At 46.3% G+C, this 26278-nt stretch overlaps 1 protein-coding gene across 6 annotated transcripts in view; it reads right to left on the minus strand.

Moving 5' to 3' along the window:
• CCDC33 (coiled-coil domain containing 33) overlaps positions 1-26278 on the minus strand; it is a 203543-nt gene that overhangs the window by 19720 nt on the left and 157545 nt on the right. For 5 of the 6 annotated variants that reach the window (XM_083698199.1, XM_083698200.1, XM_083698203.1 and 2 more), the window contains 2 exons: positions 11328-11378; positions 1363-1427 (listed from right to left, as the gene is read on the minus strand). In XM_083698199.1, coding sequence (XP_083554325.1) covers positions 1363-1427; positions 11328-11378 — 116 coding nt within the window. The remainder of the gene's footprint in view (positions 1-1362; positions 1428-11327; positions 11379-26278) is intronic. The other variant, XM_083698202.1, reaches the window with a different exon arrangement.

Below are 26278 nucleotides of genomic sequence, written 5' to 3' on the forward strand. Positions count from 1 at the left end.
TGGGTCTGTGACAAAGATACAACCCAGGTAAAGGTAAAGGGACCCCTGACCATTAGGTCCAGTCGCGGACGACTCTGGGGTTGCGGCGCTCATCTCGTTTCACTGGCGGAGGGAGCTGGCATACAGCTTCCGGGTCATGTGGCCAGCATGACTAAGCCGCTTCTGGCGAACCAGAGCAGCGCACAAAAACGCCGTTTACCTTCCTGCCAGAACGGTACCTATTTATCTACTTGCACTTTGACGTGCTTTCGAACTGCTAGGTGGGCAGGAGCAGGGACCGAGCAACGGGAGCTCACCCCGTCGCGGGGATTCAGACTGCCGACCTTCTGATCGGTAAGTCCTAGGCTCTGTGGTTTAACCCACAGTGCCACCCGCATCCCTAGAGATGGTCAAATACAAACGACTCTCCATTTACACGGGGGTTACGTTCTGAACCCCCCCTGCACACCAGTGAAATGGGGAGTCGCCTGTATCAACTCAGCTTTGCTGGTCCACAGAGCCGCATGAGCCAGAGGGACAACATAGCTTGCCCAGCTGATGTGCAGGAAAGCAGCCGCAGCTGCGCTTCCCCGCATGTCAGCTGTTAGATGGAAAGGCCTCCTGCTTGCGAGGAGACCCCTCCCCAGAGCCTGAAGAGGATGCCCTCTTTGGGCTCTGGGGAGGGTCACCTCGTGAGCCAGGAGTGCTCCCCATTTCCGGGATCCACTTCCGGTTTCCCTGTACCACACATGTGCACGGTCACGTGGAAATAGAGTGCACGCCAATGGGGAGTTGCCTGTGTGTCATTTTTTGTTTCTGTCAGTTTCTCATTTCCCTGCCTTTCCACACCAGTTCATAGCTGTCAGCTTTCAGATTTGAAAATAAGGGATCAGCAGCCTCGAAAATAAGGCATCAGCAGCCTCACCTGTCCCGGGGACAGTCTACGGGATATCTAACAATCCGGGATAGCAGCGGGAAACGGCGCTGGAATAAGGGAATTTCCCACAAAAAAGGGGAAGGTTGACAGCTATGCACCAGTTTGCATTTTAAAAAAAGGTCCTCATCAAACTGCATCAACATTTTACTGCAAATTTACCCTAATTTTTGCAAAACCATTTTTACTGATATAATGCATTTTGTATGTCATTTCACTAATTTATGCATTTAAATTCTCAATTTGCCCCTGTTTTTGTACACATTACTGGGCTGGAGAATTGGACTTCAAAATCTGAAGAATGTGCAGGTTTTGAAGGATGGCTCTGCTTTGGTTCTCCAATTCTTTGTGTGATTTGAGTGAGTTTGCCTTTAAATGGAGATGGATTGGGTTGCCCCTCCCCCTTTTCCTAGAGGTTGCCCTCCTGTCAATTCATCGGCCCACCCTACCTGGAACGCTTCTCTGGGAGAATCTCCATCACAGCATCGTGGGGCGGCAACTCATCTGGGTTTATCTGCGAAACAGAAGACAGTCACTAAAGAAAACCGTCAGGTGAAGGCTGTAGCCGTCAGTGTGGTGCCTTCATACTCCCCCCCCCCCTCAGCAGTTGTGCTTTATTTGTTTGTTTGTTTGTGTCTATATACCTCTATATCAAGACACAGGATCTACCCACTCTGGAAGAATGGCAGGTGAAGGTGATGGACTATATGGGATTGGCAGAAATGAGTCGGCGGAAGAAGATTGGAAAAAAATTAAAGATTATTTACAGAAACATTGCAAAATTAATGAATGTTAGAATGATGTTGGATAGAAACTAAGTGTAATGCCCTAAGAGAATATGGAAAATAAGGTTTAGAATTAGGTTAAAATTTATTGATAAGCATTTGCTGAACTAACAATTTGAATTGGAATACAAAAAAGGGAGGTATGAGGAGGTCTGGGAAATAAGTTAATGGAAATAAGTAATATAAATTTTGTGTTCTTTTAATTATTTTCATTTTTGTATTTTTGTTATTTTTCTTTTCTTTTTTCTTTTTGATTTTTATGGTATTATTATTGAAAACTTTAATAAATATTCTTAATATATATATATATATATATATATACCTCTATATCAGTGTTTCCCAACCCTGGGTCTCCAGCTGTTTTCAGACTACAATTCCCATCATCCCTGACCACTGGTCTTGCTAGCTAGAGATGATGGGAGTTGTAGTCCAAAAACAGCTGGAGAACTAAGGTTGGGAAACACTGCTCTATATCATTTTAAAAAAGTCAATCTGCTTTACAGCAACCAAAACATACAATACAGTGGTACCTCGGGTTACAGACGCTTCAGGTTACAGACTCCGCTAACCCAGAAATAGTACCTCGGGTCAAGAACTTTGCTTCAGGATGAGAACAGAAATTGTGCGGCGGTGGCACGGCAGTGGGAGGCCCCATTAGTTAAAGTGGTACCTCAGGTTAAGAACAGTTTCTGGTTAAGAACAGACGTCCAGAACGAATTAAGTTCTTAACCAGAGGTACCACCGTAATACCATAAAAAGCCAATAGAAAGTTCAAAACAAATATCAGTTAACCATGGCAGATAGTCCTAGTCTTAATTGCCTGCTCAGGCCTGTTTTCATCAAGTGTTTAAAAGTTGGCACAGAAGGCACAGAAGGCATCTCTAGGGCAGGGGTCAGCAACCTTTTTCAGTCGTGGGCCAGTCCACCGTCCCTCAGACCATGTGGTGGGCCGGACTATATTTTGAAAAAATAATAATATGTGAACGAATTCCTATGCCCCATAAATAACCCAGAGATGCACACATTCTACTCATGTAAAAACACCAGGCAGGCCCCACAAATAACCCAGAGATGCATTTTAAATAAAAGCACACATTCTACTCATGTAAAAACACGCTGATTCCTGGACTGCGAGCCAGATTTAGAAGGCGATTGGGCCGCATCTGGCCCCCTGGCCTTAGGTTGCCTACCCCTGCTCTAGTGGCAGACAGTTCCACAGGACCGGGCCAATGACACTAAAGGCTCTATTGCTCATTGTTGTCAAACACGCCTCACGACGCCTCCTGCAAGTGATCTGAGTGATCAAGCTGGGGGTATAAGGGTTTAGGCAGTCCCTGAGGTATCCTGGACCTAAGTTGTTAAGGGCTTTGTAAATTAATACAAGGACCCTGAACCTGGTGAAGGAGTGAGGACCAAGGGTCCACCTGGGTCCACTTTGGAGAGCCAGACTGAAGCTATTTTATAAGAAGCAAGCTAAAAGCTAAAAGCTATTTCTCTCCTCTGCCTGCACACAGCATTTTTGTAAATGCAGCAAATGTGGTCAGAGCACTTCACACCTGCTCTAGTCGTTGACCCAATTCCAGTAAACACACCAAGAATAGAGCGAACAACAGGAAGATGTAGCCCACCACAAAATAAGGTGAGAACACGGATGGTCAATGTGGTTTTACAAGGAATTGCAAATAGATCAAGAGGATTATAAGCTCGCAGCGCCACCTAGTGGATAATGCAGCTTGGAACCGAAGGGCCACCATCAATTCTTTAATTGGTTGAGCTTCAATGAATATGCATAAAGGGGAATGTTTAAGGGGGTGGGTGAAGGGGCTGAACTTTGCTTTGCCTAAGGGGATAAAAACTGTCTGCCCCTGGTGTTCGGGGGCATTCTCTCATTTTTGCTGAATGTACCCACTTTGCTTTGCTTGTCTGACAAATAAACCAAAGTCAATAAAACTCCTTTTAAAAATATTGCTGCCTGGATTTTTCCATTCTGGTCTGGATTCTGAAGTCTCCAACACTGGCTTGGTAGCAGGTGGCTGGCAGTTTTGCAGCACTTTGGTATGGCTGTGTGCTGATGGCAGTTGGCAGATGGCTGCCACTCCATCACCAGAATCTCAGGGAATTGTTGTGCTTTCCTCCCACTTTTCCTCTGAGAAATTTGAGGCAACTTATATGGTTCTTTCCCCTCCCTCCTGCTCCCTCAACAGCCCTGTGAGGTAGATAAAACAGAGGGATTGTGACTGCTGCAAGGTCACCTAGGCCCCTTCTGCACTATACTGCTAAAGCAGGATCCTACCACTTTATGAACAGGCATGGCTGGGAGCTGTAGTTTGAGGGTGCTGAGGGTTGTTGCCTGATTCCCTTCACAGAACTACAGTTCTCAAAGTGGTTTTACAGTACAATAAATCGCTCTTCACAGGGAAGCTGCATGAGGCGGGTGGCGTGCAAGGGCAAATCCTTGCACCGACAGAGCCAGAGACTTAAGTGCCACTTGGATACAAGCAAATAATAATAACCATAATTAATAATGTCATTTCAACCCAGCCCTCACAGGAATCTACTTCTCCTTTCTATGCTCTGCTTATCCATCCATTTATCAATCTATCATCCAACAGTAGAAAGACACTTGATCATTTAGTTACTTTGGAACTCCCTGCCTATTGATATCAAGCAGGCGCCTTTGCTGTGCTCGTTTTGGTACCTGCTAAAAACACCCTTGTTTAGACCAGCCCATCCAGATGCTGAGAAAGTTGATGTGAATGAATTTTAATCTGTTTTAATATTTAACTTTTCTACGTTTTAAAGAATTGTGTCAATTTTTTCTTGTTTTCTTGTTTTAACTTTTTGTAAACCGTTTCGATGTGTGTTTTTTTTAAATCAAATAGCATATATAAAAATATAAATATAAATATAAATATAAATATAAATATTATTAAATAAACAAACAAACAATACTCAGTGTCATGCTAAATTAAAGCAAATCCCCTTTGCTGTTACTGCAAATACAGCCCCTACAGGGAAGGGCATGTAACACTAATTCGCACTAAACAAATGTGAAGGTAGATAGCAACAGACTTGCAGGGTAGAACAGGCTCTCACTATATATGACAAATCAGAGGGAAGCAACTACAGAGCTCAGCCGGATTTCCTCTCATGGAAGTACATAGGATTGCAGCAGAAATGGTTTGTTCAGCCCCAGCCACAAGAATCCCAAAGTCAAAGAAAGACTGTGAGGATTCTACTTCCTCCTTCTGCAGCCCCAAATACTCACTGTTGCAGAGAAGGGGCGGTAATACAGTGCCATCTGAGTGCTTTGGATGTGCCTCACGCCATCCCATGGGGGGCAGAAATAAAGGATCCTCTGGCAGAGATCAGATTAACAAGCCTCTCCACTGGTTGCCAGGCGCCTGTCACTCCAAACAGCAACCTCCAGAGGTACGGCACAAACTCCGGAACCGCAAAGCAAACAGGTGTGCTCACCTGTCCTCCCGGAAGAGGCTCCAAAGGGCTTTGCATCACATCTGCCGGCTCCATCGCCAACAGAGTCAACTGCTAATGGGACGCAATGCCAGCTGGACCCTAAAGTGCATGAGGGCAAGCCACAACTCTCCTGTGGGCAGGGCAGGTGTTGGCACCTGATTGCAGTGGTGACCTGCTGCCCAGCTCACTCCGGAAGCTGCTGTTGCTACAACACATCTCCTTGTAGCAACCACGGTGTCAGATCTCCTTTGCCACACACAGGGACACAAATGAAGCACCTGTTGGATGTTGGGGTTTTTTTTAACGGTTGTTAAACATGCAGGTGCCTTGGCAGACAGCAGAAAGGACTACAGAAAGCAGAAAGGATGCGGGTGGCACTGTGGGTTAAGCCTAGGGCTTGCCGATCAGAAGATTGGCAGATCGAATCCCCATGACAGGGTGAGCTCCCGTTGCTTGGTCCCTGCTCCTGCCCACCTAGCAGTTCCAAAGCACGAAGTGCAAGTAGATAAATAGGTACTGCTCTGGCGGGAAGGTAAACGGTGTTTCTGTGCGCTGCGCTGGTTCGCCAGAAGCGGCTTAGTCATGCTGGCCACATGACCCAGAAGCTGTACGCTGGCTCCCTCGGCCAATAAAGCGAGATGAGCGCCACATCCCCAGAGTCATCCGCAACTGGACCTAATAGTCAGGGGTCCCTTTACCTTTACCTTTAAAGGAGCAGGTACCCTGGCAGAAAGCAGAAAGGACTACAAAAGTTGGACTACAACACCTGGAGGGCCCTGGGTCATCTGCACCAGGTGAAAGGATTGAGATGGACTGCAGGAAGGATGCACACACATATGAACACTTGCAAATCAGTAGCCCCTGGTCCCCTGTCCAACGGACGGGGACATTTGCTGCAATGCTCTTTCTGAGAAGCAGGGGTGCCAACGGAGGTCACTTCTACACCATAAATTGAAAAGTGCACATCCAATGAAGCTGAATGTTGGGAGATTTGGGACAGATAAAAGGAAGGACTTCTTTACGCAGTGGAACTCCTTGCCACAGGAGTCAGAGATGGCTACCAACCTGAGTAGCTTTAAAGGAGGATCAGACACATTTGTGAAGGAGGAGAGGGCTGTTGGTGGCTCTGCTCTTCTTCCACAGTGGGAGGCAGTGATGCTTCCAGATACCAATAGCTCGAAAGGGCAGGAGGGGAGAGTTGCTTTTGGGCTCAAATCCTGCTTGCAGGTTTCCTTTTGGGGCATCTGCTTGGTGTGGGGTGTGAAACACAGAGCAGTCAAGTACAACATCCCTAGAGTGGACATAAAAAGGGGGTGTCTGGACCAGCCAGTTGGAACTTCCTGTTTCCTCCTAGGCTGGGACAGACTTCCTCTACATGTGACCAGAGGTGGGCGTGACCTCACCTATGCAGGTAACAAAATACCTCAGCGGAGGTTGCCATCTCTCTCTCTTTGACTACATTCGCCGAAGAAGCAACATCTGCTTAGCCTAAGATGCTTTCTTGGCTTCTAGCCAAGAGAAGACAAAGGAGCTGTCTCCTTATGGGATAGTTTCCAGGTATATTACTTTTGTAACTTAAGTCTGCCTTCTGGGATCCATCTGTGAACAGAATGTGAGTGAGTAAATTATTTTATACTTTTATAGAAGACTGTGTTGTGTCTACAGTGGTACCTTGGGTTACAGACGCTTCAGGTTACAGACTCTGCTAGCCCAGAAATAGTGCTTCAGGTTAAGAACTTTGCTTCAGGATGAGAACAGAAACCGTGCTCCAGCGGCGCAGCGGCAGTGGGAGGCCCCATTAGCTAAAGTGGTGCTTCAGGTTAAGAACAGTTTCAGGTTAAGAACGGACCTCCAGAACGAATTAAGTTCTTAACCTGAGATTTCTTTTATGAGGACCTAAAGGGGAAATGACCAGGTCACTTATTTTAGAGGCTTTAGGGAGCCTGAGCAAAGGCATCCGCTGTGGAAGTTTAAAAAGGGGAATGTTGCTCTGCTAAATTGTCGGACTTTTTAACACAAGTTGGAAAGGCTATTATCAGACAATATATCCTCTCCTGAATCCCTGAACATTCCCAAACTTGGCTACTGTGAGAACAGGATGCTGGACTGGGTGGGCCATTGGCCTGATCCAGCAGGCTCTTCTTATGTTCTTAAGTGCTTCTGGACAACTTTGAATAGTCATGGCTCCCCCCCCAAAGCATCCTGGGAGCTGTATTTGGTCCAGGGTGCTGAGAGGTGATGGGAGACTCCCTATTCCCTTCACAGAGCTACAATTCCCAGACTTCCCTGGTAAGAAGAAGGATTGACAGTTAAACCACTTCGGTGGTACAGCAGGGCTGTGAATGTATGGGGGGGCTGTGGCTCCTGACTGGCCTGGTCTCCATGGGAAGCAGAGCCCCACTGTGTTTCCCGACCCCTGCCAGCCAGAGCCCAACCTTAACTCTCTTTGTCCTTCTCTCTGACTCAGCACCAGGCTCCTCTAGAGATGACAGAGAGAGGTATCAGTCCCTCACTCCCTGCTGCTTAGATGCTGAGCACCAGAGTTTTTGCTGCCTCAGCACCTTTCTCTGCCATGCACTCCGCTTCTCATGTTTCAAAGGCTCAATTAGCTTCTGAGGCTTCTCAGCTTTTAAACGTCTCCCTCTGTGACCTTCCTGGGAACGCCTCAGATCTCCTTGGGCATCAGTTTGGTCTGTTTTGCTACATCCCTCCTGGATCTGTCTATGGGGGAGAGATTTGGCACCGTTTGCATCGTCCGCTGGGTCTTCTTTCAGCAGCCAAAACGACCTTGTGCTGGCGATCTGCTGCTTTCATTTCCCCTGTAAAGTTGCATGCGTCTACTTTGGGAAGGAACGTTGGGAGCTGCCTTCCACCGAATCAGGACATTTGTCTGTCTAGCTCAGTGCTGGCCACACTGTCGGGCAGCGCAGCAAAGGCTCTCTGGGGTTTCAGTCTTGCAGGGGTCTCTCTCAGCCCAACCTGGAGATGCCATTACAGTGGTACCTCAGGTTATATACACTTCAGGTTACATACGCTTCAGGTTACAGACTCCACTAACCCAGAAATAGTACCTCGGGTTAAGAACTTTGCTTCAGGATGAGAACAGAAATCGTGCTCCGGCGGCGTGGTGACAGCAGGAGGCCCCACAACAACACTGTGAGGTAAGCTAGGCTGAGAGGCATTGGTTTGCCCAAAGTCACACCCAGTGCGCTTTATGGCTGTGATGGACAGCTGAGCCAGACCTGAGTCTGTAGAAGAAGAAGTAGTGTTTGGATTTGATATCCCGCTTTATCACTACCTGAAAGAGTCTCAAAGCGGCTAACGTTCTCCTTCCCCACAACAAACACTCTGTGAGGTGAGTGGGGCTGAGAGACTTCAAAGAAGTGTGACTGGCCCAAGGTCACCCAGCAGCTGCATGTGGAGGAGCGGGGAAGCGAACCTGGTTCACCAGATTACGAGTCTACTGCTCTTGACCACTACACTCATACTGGTGATGCAGCCCCTCAGAAGTGCCCCCAAGAGGGCTGGAGCCTCTCTCTGATTGGCTACCAAGAAAGCCAGCCGGAGGGGGGTGGGGCCACTGGCAGAGGGAGAGGAGTGCGGGGGAAGCGCATCGCCCCCAGCAGCGCGATCCTGGAAGAGTGCCATTGCGGCTGCACCCCGCCTGCGTTTGGGCGCCATGCCCCTGCAGGTGGAGCACCCTGCCCCCAGGGCGTGCGCCATGCCCTCAGGACGCACGCCCCGCTCCTGCGTGCGACGTGCCCCACCCCAGGATGTGTACCAGCCCCACTCCTGCCTGCTCTCCACCCCCCGGTGCCAGAGCATAAAGCTCCGCCACTGGGTGCACGCGCTTTAGACCAGGGGTCAGCAACCTTTTTCAGCCGTGGGCCGGTCCACCGTCCCTCAGACCATGTGGTGGGTATATTTTGGGCGGCGGGGGCGGCGGCAGAGGGGGGATGAACAAATTCCTATGTTCCACAAATAACACAGAGATGCATTTTTAATAAAAGTACACATTCTACTCATGTAAAAACACCAGGCAGTTCCCACAAATAACCCAGAGATGTATTTTAAATAAAAGGACACATTCTACTCAGGTAAAAACACGCTGATTCCTGGACCATCTGCGAGCCAGATTGAGAAGGCGATTGGGCCGCATCCGGCCCCCGGGCCTTAAATTGCCTACCCCTGCTTTAGACCCAACCAGTTATATTTCCTCTGCTATCTATTTCATTTATTTATTTATTGCATTTATATCCCACCTTTCCCTCCACGGAGCTCAAGGTGGCATACATGGTTCTCCCACCTCCTCATTGAACCCCCACAACAATCCTGTGAGGTAGGACAGGCTGAAGGGCAAGAGTGACTGGCCCCCGAGGTTGCAGCCAGTGGAGCGGGGACTTGAACCCTGGTCTCTCTCCATCACTCTGTCCATGACACCGCCCCTGGCTCTCTGCTAGATTTAATAGGTCAAGTGGGACCAATTAAGGTCAAGGGGGCACACTGCTGGGTATAGATTTGCAAGCCCCTTGCCCGGACCCTCAGAGACAGGGCACAGAGGAGAGAGACAGAGGCACAGAGATTTTGTTGCTCATCAACTCTGTCATCCTGTCAGCTGGGGACCTGCTCCTTCACCCTGTTTGCGCATTGTAAGATTTCACAGAAATGTGCTTTAGTCTCACTAAGTACGGGAAGAGTACCGTATTTTTTGCTCTATAAGACCCACTTTTTCCCTCCTCAAAAGTAAGGGGAAATGTGTGTGCGTCTTATGGAGCGAATGCAGGCTGCGCAGCTATCCCAGAAGCCAGAACAGCAAGAGGGATTGCTGCTTTCACTGCGCAGTGATCCCTCTTGCTGTTCTGGCTTCTGAGATTCAGAATATTTTTTTTCTTGTTTTCCTCCTCCCAAAACTAGGTGCGTCTTGTGGTCTGGTGCGCCTTATAGAGCGGAAAATACGGTACTTCACGCAGACAACAGGCCAGTGGTGGTGCTGTGGTTAGAGTGTCAGACTAGGCCCTGGGAGACCAGAGTTCGAATCCCCGCCCTCTCAGCCATTGAGCTCTTTGGGTGTGATATTGGGGACCAGTCACTTGCTCTCATCCTAAGCTACCTAGCGGGTCTTCTGTGAGGGTACAATTAGGAGGAGAACCACGTATGACACCCCGAGTTCCTTGGAGGAAAAAGTGAGACATAAATGTAATATATACATAATTAGCAAGTACATTAAGCCTGTGCATATTCAGTTTTACATGCTTGGCAAAATAATTTTTAAAAGGGTGGGGCAGAAAGGGGTCGTGCATCTGGGGGGAAAGACTTTGGCAATCCCAACTGTCATTGAACCCAATGTGTTTTAACAATACAACTGCAATTTTGGCTTAAAGGTGTGATCCCTGGAACGTAACCCCTGGGAGTGTTGTGGGCTTACTGTAATAAGTCAGTAAATATTGACAAGCCAAAGTTATTATAATTTTTTAGAAAAGTAACTCCGAAAACACCCGCAAAAAATGAAGCAGCAAATCTTGTATCTTTGTTAAGGATATGCTTCACCTCAGCCAAACAGACAAGTGGGGATGTGGCCATAGATGTTTAATAATCCTAAATTATTAGCATCATTAGTGATCAGTGACGAAGCAAGAGAGTGGCTTCCTCTTTGAGCCTTGGAGCAGGGACCTGTCCGTCTATACTTCCATCGCTGGAATTGCCACTGCTACAGGGGCCACACAATACCCTTCCTGCAGCGCCTGTACTTTGGAACTCCCTGCCAATTGATATCAAGCAGGTTGCCTTTGCTGTGCTCTTTTTGGTGCTTGCTTAAAAACAGATGTATAGAATGTAGAGGTAACTTTAATCTGTTTCGTATTTTAACTTTTGTATGTTGTATGTTACAATGCACAATATTATTGATTTTCTTGTTTTGTCTTTTTGAAAGCTGCTTTGCTTTTTTTTTTAAACAACCAAGCTGTGTATAAATCTTATGAAATAATAAAATAAAATATATTGATGGTGCTGTGAAAACAGAGAGCAGCATTGATACCCTGAGAGGTTGCCTGGCCAAACAGCACTGTAGACAGTCAAGGGGGACACATCCCTCAAGAGCAAACCATGCTTTTGATCATGAAATCAGAAAACACGGTGGCTTGAGCCACACTCACCTCTTTTAGGTCAATCATGGAGCTCTTGTGTTCAGGAGCGATGAAGGAACTCTGGAAAACACAAGATAGTTTCCCCTATTATTTTCCTCCAAGGACAATCTTCACAGAAGAAAATGGTTATAAAATCAAATCCACTGAACGTGGTGTGGATATGAAGAATGCAGGACTGGGGCATCTGGGTTCTGAACAGATATTGCTCCTGGTTCTCCAAGAATGCCCTGCACCACAAAGATGTCAAGAGCTAGTCATGCAGGTTTAGAGACACTCGTTTTTATTTAATGAGATTTGCAAATGCAGTAAACAAAAGCAAGCAAACAAAACATCAAGTAAAAAAAAAAAGAATAAAAACAGTCAAAAGAGCAATACAAAATAGCAGAATAAAAATAATAATGATCATAGGTAAAGGGACCCCTGACCGTTAGGTCCAGTCGCAAATGACTTTGGGGTTGCGGCGCTCATCTCGCTTTACTGGCCGAGGGAGCCAGCCAGCATGTGGCCAGCATGACAAAGCTGCTTCTGGCGAACCAGAGCAGCGCACGGAAACGCCATTTACCTTCCCACCGGAGCGGTACCTATTTATCTACTTGCAATTTGATGTGCTTTCAAACTGCTAGGTTGGCAGGAGCAGGGACCGAGCAATGGGAGCTCACCCCTTGGCGGGGATTCGAACTGCCGACCTTCTGATCAGCAAGTCCTAGGCTCAATGGTTTAGACCACAGTGCCACCCGCGTAGAAAGCTTTAAAAAAGAATGAGTAGCATAAAATATATTCCATGGTGGGGTACAAGGTTAATATTTATATGTAACTTATTAAATAATCACAAATGTTGCCAAATAAACTCTTTTAGTAGGAATGTGCCAACTATAAGAGTGTTTGGTCATATCAATCACAAATCACCCCAAGCAGAAGCTAGAGGGGGCCATCTCATCCCTGGCAACACATAATTTATAAGTCAGTTTTTTGGAAATGGTAATAAGCAGGATTTCCTAAAACCCTCAATCCAGAGAATAACAGGATGCATCCTTCCTCCAGAGATCCCTAGATGAGCAGCAACCAGCAAGTATAGAATTATTTGTTGAGGTGTAAGGCTAGCATTGTGGGATGTGGGTGGCACTGTGGGTTAAACCACAGAGCCTAGGGCTTGCCGATCAGAAGGTTGGCGGTTCGAATCCCCGCAACGGGGTGAGCTCCCGTTGTTCAGTCCCTGCTCCTGCCAAGCTAGCAGTTCGAAAGTACGTTGTAATGGTTATGGGTGGGTTACTCGTGCGTAAATTGCCTCCAGTTCAGTTAGATCGTTTGCTCAACCATGTTTAGGGTTAGAGCTCGCCCTCCGTGACCTGTTAGTCACTTGCAGAATCCGTCAGTGGGCGTTTCTTGAATCTCTTCCAGCATAAAAGCTGTTTGACCCCAAGTCTCCTCCTATGTTCCCTGCGCGGAACGCGTCTGCGCAAGTAAGGGGACGGCAAGGGCGTGCCAGCGCTCTCTCCGCTGGTTTCGGTTGAAGGGTCTTGGAGCCCTGACACCGATTCCTCCATCTCCCTCTCCTCTCTATTGGTGTCACGCTGAATTGCTTCCCCCCGACTGGTTCCCTCTCCGGCATCGCTCTGGAGCCCTGCCTCCGCTTTTCGCTCTGATGTCAATTCCCTGACATACGTCAAAGTGCAAGTGGATAAATAGGTACCACTCGGGCGGGAAGGTAAACAGTGTTTCCGTGTGCCGCTCTAGTTCGCCAGAAGTGGCTTAGTCATGCTGGTCACATGACCTGGAAGCTGTACGCCGGCTCCCTTGGCCAATAAAGTGAGATAAGCGCCGCAACCCCAGAGTCGTCTGCGACTGGACCTAACGGTCAGGGGTCCCTTTACCTTTATCTTTAAGGCCAGCTTCAGCTCCAATCAAGATGGATGAGAGACTCAATTTAGCATCCAAGGTGACCTGTTTGCCAACAATAATGTCAATCTCCATGGCAGAGAACTTTTGCTTCCAGAACTTCTGAATATTCTATATCCCCACCACATATGTGGATACGTTCATTGCACTCTCATTTTTTAAAAAAATAAGCGTATGACTTCTATCCAAAGCAGCACTAAGTCACTCATTCTGTTAGTGCAATGGGTTCCTTTCCTCCCCACCCCTCCTGCAGCCCCCCTAAATCTATTCTGGGGTTTCCCTGCAACCTGCCTGAGCAAACGGGAAGGCACAGAGTGCACATGGGGGGGGGAATGTAGGAAAGGGGGAAATGTTCCATTGCACAAGCATAAGTCATTACACTAGCAGAAGGAGTGCATTGGACAGCACCCAATATTCATATGCAGCTTTTCCTGGGAGGCTTACAGCAGTAAAATTTTGAATTTGAATTTTAAAATAGAACAACCCAGAAGAATAAAGCCCATTCACAATAAACTCCTGCCTTGAATCAGCAAATGGAGACAAACATTACGCAAGGTTCTGCAACCTGAATCACAACCCCTGTAGGGTTTAGATGTGTGACACCTGTGTGACATATACAGGGCAACCATTTGACCTTTGCCTTCCACCTTCATGAGTCATTACAAGCTAGACACTTACGCCTCAGCGGAGGTCTCCTTGGGAGGCGAGTGGTTCAACAGGTGTTTAACACCAAAGAGGTAGGGCCCACAGCGGCTCCCACCTGATTTGGGAACTGCTGAGATACATCCCACACAGGATCGTATTTCCCTTCCTATAGGAGAAGTGAACGCTGGTACTTACCATGATAGGTTCCTTCTCTGTAGGGAGAAATATGAACCGGCCCTCCCAGGTACAGTCATACCTCAGGTTGCATTTTTTCGGGTTCCTGACCGCCAGTGGCGTAGCGTGGGTTGTCAGCACCCGGGGCAAGGCAAGTAATTTGCACCCCCTAACCCGTGGATTTGTGCACCCTAACCATAACCCCCAGATGTTGCTCCTGGTGCGGCCGCCCCCCCCTGCACCTCCCACGCTACGCCACTGCGGACCGCTGAAACCTGGAAGTACCGGAACAGGTTACTTCCGGGTTTCAGCGGTTGCGCATGAGCAGAAGCCCTAAATCGCGCTTTGTACATGCGCCGAAGCACCGAATCACAACCCGCGGGTGAGCAGATGTGCTGCTGCGGGTTGCGAATGCTGCGGGTTGCAAACATGCATCCCGCACGGATCACGTTCGCAGCCCAAGCGTCCACTGTACTGCTGTGTACATGGGAGAGGTCATCAAACACAGAGCATGGAGGGTTGCCCAGGGGGCCAGACGTACCTCCGCACAATGTTCAGTGGCCTCCTATCTCCCCGTCCCTCTTGCTCTTTAGCACATACTGGTGGTGGCGACGGCGTCCCCCTTCTCCTCTTCACCAGTCCTACCTACACGGCAAGCTTGGGATGGGAGTCCAGGCAACAGAGAGGTATGTCCCACTGGAACTGCTGAATTTCCTGCTCCGAGCTATTTGGTTTTCTTCTTTTTTAGTCTGTTAGTTGTTTATTCCTGACTGTACAGTTACCTGCTTAAGCACAAATTGAACTGGAGATAAAGGGGTTGTCCCTGCCCCAGGTATACTCTAAAACCCCCCACAAACAAACCAACAAACCAGTTACTTCCTGCCAGTGGTGAGATGGGCAGTGACAACCCATACAGGATCATACTTCTCCCTACAGAGAAGGAACTTATCACGGTAAGTACCAATGTTTGCCTCTCCCTACTATACATGCACAATCTTGGGTTGTATCCAATGTGCCACTAAGTTCAAGTCATTGCAGTTGGCTCCCCTCCTCCTTCACTGGCCTTTCATCCTGCACTCCCTCTTCCACAGCAGGCTTCCAGGGAGCGGGTGGAGAAATCACTCAGAAGCAGATCCTCAGCTCCAGCCAGTTCAATTTTCTCCAAGGCGTTGTCTTCAGCTACTGGATCCCTTCAGCCATCCCTTCTATCTGGTTGCCTTACGGCTGGGCTCCTGGATCACTTTAGGCCCCGTGTAGCATCTCATCCTGGGACACAGGTGCCGCTGTGGGTTAAACCACGGAGCCTAGGGCTTGCTGATCAGAACGTTGGCGGTTCGAATCCCCACGACGGGGTGAGCTCCCATTGATCGGTCCCTGCTCCTACCAACCTAGCAGTTCGAAAGCACGTCAAAGTGCTAGTAGATAAATAGGTACTGCTCTGGCGGGAAGGTAAACAGTGTTTCTCTGCACTGCTCTGGTTCGCCAGAAGTGGCTTAGTCATGCTGGCCACATGACCTGGAAGCTTTTCGCCGGCTCCCTCGGCCAATAAAGCGAGATGCGCGCCGCAACCCCAGAGTCAGGGGTCCCTTTACCTTTACCTAGCATCTCATCAGGCAGGTCTCTGACTTTTTTCTCCAAGGAGGCTTCTCCCAAACTCTGCTTGCAGCTGCTCCATTTTATCGAACCACTGTCTCTGTCTGCTGTTGATCCAGTTTGTCAAGCAGTTGATCCGACTGGTCTTGCTGCTCCATTTGTTCCTGGCTTTGCTGCTGGACCATCAATCTGAACTGCTCTAGAGGTATACCTGTTCCTCCCTTCACCTTGACTCAGGTACACAGGTCTTCCTCCGGGAAAAATGAATCCCACTTTTGACACCAGTGTTGCATGCCACCACAATCTATGAGTGAAGTGAGATTCCTGGTGTTCCAGGCGTTTACCCAGAGTTCAGTTTCCTTGGAATGAGGGACAGTGGAGACTGCTATGTCTTTAGGATATATGGTTTATTAACACACATATATACAGCCTGAGCCTATGATAGAGGGGCTCCCAGTATTAACCCCGCAAGAAGGTCTCGCTTCTCCCTAAGTCACAGTCTTGGATTTAAGCAGAGATCAAGCATGCGTCTCCCACTCAGGCTTCTGTCTGCTTCTAGCTCTCTTTCACACACCTCTGGCCCTTTTCCTTCTCGCCAACAGCCAGGTGAGGGAAGGGTGATGATGAGAAATTCCTTATTAATGACTACAAGAAAGTTAAAAGCTTCGCATTTCCTGTCAGCCTGAGGTTTATTTAGATTCTAAATATATATATTCCCACAGCTTCCTTTCCCTTTAGTAATTTTGTATGCCTTTCATATGCTAGCAAAGAGAAATTTCCCTGTATGATCTCCCTCTTTTCCTCTCTCTCATTCACCATACATACATATTTGTTCAGTGTTTTCTCCTGCACACTTATTTATTTATTTTACAAATTGCTTGGGGAGTCTTTGATGCCTGTGATGAGCTTCAGATGTTGGAATCTATTAATCTTGCCATGTCTGCAAAGAAACTGTTTTGCATGATCTCATGGGCCCAGCTGCAAACTTTCCAACCCCCACCAAAAAACACCAGGGACTACATGGTGCATTTCAAGGGGTAAATGCAGACAATGGGATTCAGGGGCAGGTTTGCCCCTTTAACATGCCCAAATTTTCTATTCCAGACAGGGTGAAAAGGAGGCACCTGTGTGTGGGAAGAGCCTTGGAAGAAAAAGCATAGAACCATAGAATTGTAGAGTTGGAAGGGATCCAAGGGCCAGTCAGTCCTACTGTTGAATGGCTCTCACCTTCAGAAAGTTTTTCCTGTAAACATCAGATGAGAATCTCCTTTCTTGTAACTTGAATCCATTGGTTTGGGTCCTCCCCTCTGGAGCAGCAGAAACCAAGCTTTCTCCATCTTCCATGTGACAGCCCTTTAGATGTGACAGCTGTCAACTCTCATAACTTCCCTGGGTTTTTTAAGACCCTCAGCTACTGGCTGCATTTCTTCACAGGCCCTCAACAAATAGGTTTTATGGAGGCTTGAGCCAGGAACCAGGCTCAGGACGGCTTATATAACATGTAAAAATTACATAATTACAAACATAACAAAAGCAGTCATAAACAAGATACAAAACATAAAAAGTACAGAATGAAATCGAACAATTTCCACATAAATAATAATAAAAGCAAAATACAAAATACAAAAATAATAATATCAATAATAAAATAGTATCAATGATTATTTATACAAGCAGGGCTCAAATACAAAAGTTCAGTTGTGTCTAGACTAACCTTGTGAAGAATACAGAGATCATAAAGATTTGATTGATTATGAAAGAATCTAAGGAAGGGAAATGATTGAAGAACAGATGTAAATGTGAGTAAGACAACTAAGAGACGTGTGGTGAATGCAGTGGAAGTCTTTTATAATATTTTAACTAAGATTTGCAAGAATTTGGTAATATTCCAGGTTATGAAAAGTATTTTTTCTTTTCTTTTGTCTTTTTTCCTTATATCTTTTATCTTTCCTTTTCTTTCTTTTTATTTTTATTAGTTTTCATTTTGGAAAATATGTATATAAGTGTGTTTACAGTGTTATGTATTGTTCTTTGTTTTTCTTTGTTTAATTTCTATTTTTTGAAAAAATTAATAAAAATTAAAAACAAAAACAAAAAACAGCAACAATGGACCCCCCCACCGGCCCCAATCATGCACTGAACATCCTGTTTGTACAGGGACCTGTGTGCAGATTCTGAGACTTGTATAGTATTTATCTATTACTTATTTCATAAAACCGATACACCGTTTGAAAAAGAAACTTCAAAGTGGTTTACCAAAAAAAGGACAAAACAGTAGACCTATCAATAAGAACAATTAGCAAAGATTGTTTAAACTTTCGAAAAGTGACTTTCTAAACATCTGTGTAGGCTTGTCTAAGCAAGAATGCTCTGGGTAGGCACCAAAAGGACAGAGAAAGTGAGGCACCTAATCATAAGCCTGCATTTTTATCAAAGCTTATATATTGCAATCAAGGCTTGTATTTAAAAATGAGCTTAAAAAAAGGATTTTCAAATGTTTCATGCCAGGCAGAAAGAACCTTGGCAAGAGGTTTTTCTCCTAAGACAAGGGGGGCCCCATTGATTTATAGTAGAAAAACAATTCTCAAAGTCATAAAAAGGGAGAATTACATATGCTGCCCCAAGGCTGAAAAAACACAATTAAGAATGGGTAAATAAGTAAAATAATACCAATGTGCCTCCCAGTAAAATGAGCCAGATCTTCTTTCCAAGGTTGAAAGGCCAAGAGCAGTGAAAAAGGCAACTGGCTTGGCTAGAAGAAAAGAGAGCATTTTGGGGAAATTTTCTAAAGCTGTTTCTTTCTTAAACTGAGAGAGTTAAAAAAGGCAATAAATGTTGGGAAGAGCTAATGGGAGAAGCATCTAGCTGGCTGGGAAAGGAGGGGGAAAGGGGGGAGGTGTACACTGAAGAGGTTTATTTTAAAAGCTGTGTTTTTTTACTGAGTTCCTTCCTTTTTACTTTGAGAAGCTTTATTCTTTTAAAAGGCTACCTATGATAAATGAATGAAATATATTAGCTTAAATATATTGGCTTAAATGTAATTATGCAAAGGATTTAAGGAATGCTAGATTCTTATTTCATATGGTTGTAAGAGTTGTATTTATCCTGAAATTAAGTCAGCCACCAGCCTAGCCCCCCTGCCAGACAGAAGACGCCATCCAAGCACTCTTGATATATGGTTGTCAGGCATTTGTTTAGAAACTTTCAAATGAAGGAAATCTTTCAATATTGATGTGAAACTCAAGATCCTTGACATCTGTTGAACATAAAAATGTAAGATTAAACATTTGTTTTAGAAGGCAATAGGGCAAGGAGGGCAAGAGGTGAGCTGGTAATTAAGATTCCATGTAAGATATATTATTACTTATTTGTCATATATATAGCTCTTTGTCTCCCTTATAAGGACAGGAGGATATGGGTGTATCTTTTGTGATTGGTTCTAGCAAACAGCCAATAGGAATATTCAACCAGGCTGATTGGACAGAGGCAGCCACAGGAGGAGCAAAGGGGGCTGGATTAAGGAAATATAAGTGCTGGCCAGGATGGCAGGAGGCCAGGCCAGAGCTTGGTAACCATATACCACTGTGCCTCTCATTTATTTGTCTGACAAATAAATTATTATTTTAATTTCTCTATTGCTGCGTTGAATATTTCATTCCAGCTAAGCGTTAACCACAAGCAGGGTGCTACATTTTATGGTGCCGTGACTCGGATAAGTGGTCTGCTGGAACGCAGCCCCTTCGCCCTACTGGGCAGGGTACAAGAGAGAGGACCACTGCTTACCCAAAGCGCGCACTGGTAAATTTTTCCAGGGGGAACGCAGAAGACTCGTCTGTCTGATACCCTGCTCACTGGCGGCGACGGACCGGGGGGAAACAGGGAACCAACCAAGGGTAAGTGCACAAAGGGATTTTTGGCCCTCCAATTAATTGGGAGGAAGAGAAGTCTTGATCAAACTTCTGCGTCTCAGTAAGGGGAAACTGAGTACGCTAGGTGGTTGGGTACATCAGATGTTGGTCTGGTGGAGGAAAAGGGAAAATTGGGAGGTAGAGTGTGGTGAAGTATCCAGCGCATTGTATGTGTGAGAAAGTACAGAGCAATCTGTAGCTGACCTGAGTGTGGAGTGGGTAGTACTTCGGTTCCCAGTGAGGCGACTCCATCTGGGCAAGGAAACTCACGAAGTGTGTGTGCGAGTGACTGAGTGGATACTTCACAGGGCCATACAATGGGAGTTGGGGGTTCAAAGGGGGAAAATACACCTCTTGAGTGTATGTTAAATAATTTTAAGAAAGCCTTCTCAGGGGCATATGGAGTCAAAATGACGCCAGAGCGCTTGAGAACGTTATGTGAACTAGAATGGCCGAAACAAAATACTGAATGGCCATCTCAGGGAACTTTTGATATAAATTTAGTAAGCAAACTTTGGTCTAACATCGCCAAAGAAACTGGAGGGTGCCCAGAACAATTTTCATATATAGATTCCTGGCTGAGCACATTAAATAAAAATCCTCCATGGATAAGGAAATGCAAAGTCAAACGATGCAAATTATTGGCTGTAAAAGCTGAAGCTAGGAAAGGAATCTTGCCAAATAAACTCAAACCCATTTTTGAGGGACCAGAGGAAGAGGTGCTTCCACCTCCACCCTATGCTCCACATCGAAGGGAGCTTAATTCAAACACTCCACCAGTTGTAACCCCAAGGCAAGAAAGTGGAATGAATAATGGGAGTGGAGTCACAGAGCTTGATTCCTTGATAGATTATGATAAATATCTTCAGGAGGCATTGGAGTCCTATAATAAAGCCCAAGCAGAAGTGGTTATTCCACCTGTGACTCCTAATAGACCTGCATCTAAAGTCTCCTTTAGTGGAACAACTGATTGCCCACCCCAAACCCCTGTACATCCAAGTCCTAGAGAATTATTACAGAAGTTACAGGGAGACCTTAATCGGTCAGCAAGCAATACAGCCAGGCGTATAAAGCTGCTAAAAGAACGCCTTAGGACAAATACCATCCCCTATGATTTGAGGCCCCTAGAGCAAAGCGAAGAGAAAGATCACGTAGTAGCCCCTCTTAGAAGAGTATTTGATGCACTTGAGGAGCCTGCGCTGGTTAATGGGCAACCCGGACCACGGCCACCTCGAACTTCGACCCTGCAATATATTCCATTCACAACTACAGATCTGATGAATTGGAAAACACACACCCCATCTTTTGCAGAAAAACCTCAGGCTATGATGGACTTGGTGACTTCAATAGTAAATACTCATAGTCCTACTTGGACAGATTGTCGCCAGCTCCTAAATACTCTTTTCACCACTGAGGAAAGGAGAGACATAATTGAAAAGGCACAGATATATTTGCGTGAGCAGGCCAGAGTGGGAAATATTTTTAATATTGACCGTCATCTCCAAGATAACTTTCCCTTGGAAGATCCTAATTGGGATCCAAACAATGGAATTCATCTGGCCAGACTTACCACCTACCGCCAGACACTTGTGCAAGGTATCCGCAGGGAATGCCAGAAGCCCACTAATATGTCTAAAGTCTCAGAAGTAGAACAGAAACCAAATGAGAGTCCGGGAGACTTTTTAGAGAGGCTGCAGGAAGCCTATCGTATATGGACTCCTTTTGACCCTGAAGCCCCTGAAAACAGCAGAATGATTACTGCTACATTTGTGGCCCAGTGCGCTTCTGACATTCGTAAGAAAATTCAGAAATCAGAAGGATGGGAAGGGATGCTGATGAGCCAAATTATGGCCATTGCACGCCGAGTTTATCGGAATAGGGATGAGGCTGAGAAACAAGAGAAGAAGAAGTGGCAGAAGGAAAAGATGGTAATGCTAGCCACAGCAGTGAAGCAAGACCACCGCCCCTTAAATGGAGGGAGAGGGCGAGGAAGGAATCCACCACTGGGAAGGAATCAATGTGCAAATTGCAAGAAGGAGGGTCACTGGAAGCGGGAGTGTCCTGAACCCCTGAGGTTGGAAGAAGTACGCCCAGGCCCAGGCCCAGGCCCAGGCTCCGGCCCAAGAAACCAGGGACGGGGACGGGGAATGATCCGAAATGGAAGATATCAGAGACCAGGACAAGGACAGAGTAGAGACAATTTCATTGGACTGGCAGAAGAGGATTTTACTCAAGACTAGGAACGACCGGACTCCATAAAGTTAGGCTTCCAGGAGCCCACGGTCACGATTCAATTAGGGAGCCATTTAATAGACTTTATGATTGATACTGGGGCTGAATACTCAGTACTCCCAGAACTATTGCAGAAAAAGGCATCCAAAAGTGTAATCATTAAAAGTGCCACTGGTCAGTCAGCTAAGAGGTCTTTCCTCCAACCTTTGGAATGCCAGATTGGGGGACATCGTTTAACCCATCAGTTTTTGTATATACCTGAGTGTCCAATACCTCTCTTAGGCAGAGATATGCTGTCCAAATTGCAGGCCCAAATCACCTTCACTCCTCGAGGTCCAGAAATGAAACTGCCATCAAAAGCAGCAGGAATAATTACCCTCTCAGTACCTAAGGAACAATCATGGCGCCTAATGTCAGCCTTGCAAGTCCAACCCACATTGGATACAGAATTAAACAAGCTCCTCCGAACTCTACAGGTGCCACCAGGAGTATGGGCCGAAAATAGCCCACCAGGAATGGCTAAGAATATAGCTCCAATTGTAGTAATCCTAAAACCTATGGCTACCCGTGTATCTGTAAAGCAATATCCCTTACCCCGGCGAGCAGCAGAGGGCATCCAGAAACATTTGGACCGCCTATTAAAATATGGTCTGCTTAAGCCTTGCCAATCAGAATGGAACACACCCCTTTTGCCTGTTCGAAAACCTGGGACAGATGAATACAGGCCAGTGCAGGACTTGAGGCTCGTAAACCAGGCTATCGAGACCTTGCACCCAAATGTACCAAACCCATATACCTTGTTGAGTTTGATCCCACCAGAAGCAACATTTTTTACTGTATTGGACTTGAAAGATGCATTCTTCTGTTGCCGGCTGGCACCACAGAGCCAACCTATATTTGCCTTCCAGTGGGAAGACCCTTTGACAGGAACAAAAGGCCAGCTAACCTGGACAAGATTGCCCCAGGGATTTAAAAATTCCCCAACTTTATTTGGCACTGCCTTGGCGAAGGATCTAACAAGTTACCCCTCAATACCGGGAGAAAAGGTGGTTCTGCAATATGTAGATGACCTTATATTAGCGGCAAAGGATTTTGATACCTGTAAAGAAGGGACAGAGGAACTGCTCCACTTGCTCTGGGAAGCTGGCTACCGAGTTTCCCAGAAAAAGGCACAGTTATGTTTAGAAAAGGTCAAATATTTGGGCTTTGACATCTCACACCAACAACGAGCATTGAGACCAGAGAGGAAAGAAGCTATTTGCCTTATCAAGGAACCTACCACAAGAAAACAACTTAGAGGATTCCTGGGAACAGCAGGGTTTTGTAGACTATGGATACCTGATTTCAGCAGTCTGGCCAAGCCCTTACATGAAAGCACTCGAGGTGCAGAAAAGTACCCATTCGTATGGGGACCTGAGCAGAAACAAGCCTTTTTAGTTATCAAACAACGACTTATGGAGGCCCCAGCCCTTGGATTGCCTAATTCGGAAAAACCCTTTCAGCTGTATGTACATGAACAGAATGGGATTGCAGCGGCAGTCCTGACCCAGAGATTAGGAAGTTGGAACCGTCCAGTAGCTTATTTGTCAAAACAATTGGACTCAGTAGCAAAAGGATGGCCTCCATGCCTAAGGGCAGTAGCGGCCACTGCAAGCCTTGTCAAAGAAGCTGATAAATTTACCTTCGGCCAGACGATGTATGTGAATGTACCTCATGCTGTTCTGACACTCATGGAATATAAGGGTAGTTATTGGCTAACGAACCCAAGGATGGCTAGATACCAAGGCCTATTGTGTGAAAATCCCAGGATTCATCTACGAGTAGTGAATATGCTCAATCCAGCGACTCTGCTGCCCCTACCAGAGGTAGATGATGAAGAATCACATGATTGTCTCCAAGTAATGGATGAAGTTTATTCCAGTAGACCTGATCTGAAAGATGAACCATTGAAAAATCCAGATGTTGTATATTATACGGATGGTAGCAGTTACCTTCATGAAGGTGCCAGACGAGCAGGATATGCTGTGGTCACCAATGAGGAAGTTGTGGAAGCTGAAGCTTTGCCTGCTGGCACATCAGCACAAAAGGCTGAACTTATAGGCTTAACTAGAGCTCTGCAATTGGCAGCTGGATGTAAGGCAAACATCTAAACTGATTCTAAATATGCCTTCTTAACCCTGCATGCACATGGAGCTCTATGGAAAGAAAGAGGTCTAATAGGAGCCCACGGGAAGGCCTTGAAATATGGACCTGAAGTAGAAATCCTGTTAGAAGCAGTATGGGCTCCAGAACAGATTGCTGTAATGCACTGCAAAGGTCATGGACGAGGAAGGGATCCAATAACCAGAGGAAATCATGCTGCTGACAAAGCAGCCCGAGAGGCAGCCCAAAAGCCTGTGGGAGGATTTATAGCAGCCCTCATACCAGAGGTAGTTCCAGAAGATGTTAAACCTCACTATACCCCAGAAGAGAGGAAGTGGGCTGAACAGGAAGGAGCGGTTGTGAAGGACGGTTGGATGATCCTGCCGGACAATAGGATTTATGTACCTCATCATCTAGCAGGCACAATTGTAAGAAATTATCATGAATCTACTCACCTTGGCGGTACTGCAACCAGAGAGAGTCTCAGTCGGAAGTTGTATATTATTAATCTATCACAATTAGCAACTTGCATTTCACAGAAATGTGTTCTTTGTGCTAAAAACAATCCCAGGCAGGGACCAGTACAACCTCCTGGAATTCAGCATGTGGGATATGTCCCCATGGAAAGCCTAATTGTGGACTTCACAGAGCTGGTCCCTTCTAAGGGATTCAAGTATCTCCTTGTGTTTGTAGATACTCTTACCGGATGGGTTGAAGCTTTTCCCACCCGAACTGAAAAGGCACGAGAGGTAACTAAGAGACTCCTCACTGAATTGATCCCAAGGTTTGGATTACCTAGATGCATTGGAAGTGATAATGGGCCAGCGTTCATTGATCAAGTAGTACAAGATGTATGTCGAGTCCTACAAGTAAAATGGAGACTGCATGCAGCATATAGGCCTCAGAGTTCAGGGAAAACTGAAAGAATGAATCGGACTCTGAAAACCCAATTGGCAAAATTAACCCAGGAAACGGGATTGGGATGGGTAGATGTGTTACCCATAACACTGTTTCGTGTTCGGTGTGCACCCACAAAAAGACTTAAGTTGTCACCTTTTGAGCTCCTGTATGGGAGACCGCCCTCCTTTGTTCAGGATATTCCAGCTGACCTTAAACAAATAGGAGATCATGTGACACAGGGACAAGTGCAATCTCTCTCCCGTGTTTTTGTTTCTCTTAACAGGTGGGCCCTCGAACGCACGCCGTGCAGCATTGCCGAGCCGATTCATCAGTTCCAGGCTGGCGATAGCGTATGGGTGAAAGAGTGGAAACGCGATCCACTTGCACCTAAATGGCGTGGACCTTACACCGTCTTGCTCTCTACTCCAACAGCGGTGAAGGTAGCTGAGGTGACCCCCTGGATTCATCACTCTCGTTTGAAGAAGTCCGAAGGCAGTTGGACGTGCAAAGGTGACCCCTCAAATCCTTTAAAACTAACTCTCTCCAAAAACCCCTGTATCTAGCCCTACCGGGAACGGGCTAGGTCACGGGCAACATTTAGACGACCGGCCTGCTGCAGCCACAACCTGGAAGCTGGCTGACCTGCGCACGCCTGAAGCTTGAGGAGCGTCTGAACCAGCGACTGTGAACGGAAAGATTCTCTAATACAATTGATTGACTGCCCCCTTGTGGAACAATTATCAGAGATATTACTCATTGGGGATCCTCGGGATATATGTTTTGGTCTTGGTGGTACCCCATTTCTGTCACTGGGGGAATTATATTGGGGCTAATAATTATTTGCTATCACAATAAGGTAATCTTTTGTGGAAGGAATGCATATACTAGACATCAACATGATTTTATTATTAATCCTGATCCCTTGGGAAGGGGAAGGGTCCTTGAATCTGACCAAATTGGCTAAATATGGATTCAGCCATGACCACAATATGTGGGTAGGTTTAGCTGAAATGGTAGCCAATGTTGCAAATAGGACCAATTGCCTTGTTTGCTCTCTTGGGCCAGATGATTCAGAGGGAGGTATGCCCTTATTACCGATACCATTAGATGCCATTGGTATGGTAAGCGAAATGCCACACCAAACAGAAATACAGAATTTCCCCGGATGGAACTCAACTAAACCATTACGAGTTATACCTGTACAAGGGGAATTCTGTGTACATAAATCATCAGATGCAGCTGATTCTCCCATGATAGGCTCTTCTCATTGTCACTATACTTGGGATTATATTAAGAATAGTCATACCTGGGCACACGGTACTACCTATCGAACTCGGAATACCTTGCCCTGTGCACCTCCTTTTATTCACGCATGGAAAGTGGTGTGGAACATAACTGTGACAGAAAAAGGCAATCTAACATACTGCACTGTGAACTCTCTACCTCTTTTGGTATTTCGCCTTCTGTACT

The sequence above is a fragment of the Podarcis gaigeae genome (genome assembly GCF_964106915.1).
Source record: "Podarcis gaigeae genome assembly, chromosome: 9".
In the NCBI taxonomy this organism is placed as follows: domain Eukaryota; kingdom Metazoa; phylum Chordata; class Lepidosauria; order Squamata; family Lacertidae; genus Podarcis; species Podarcis gaigeae.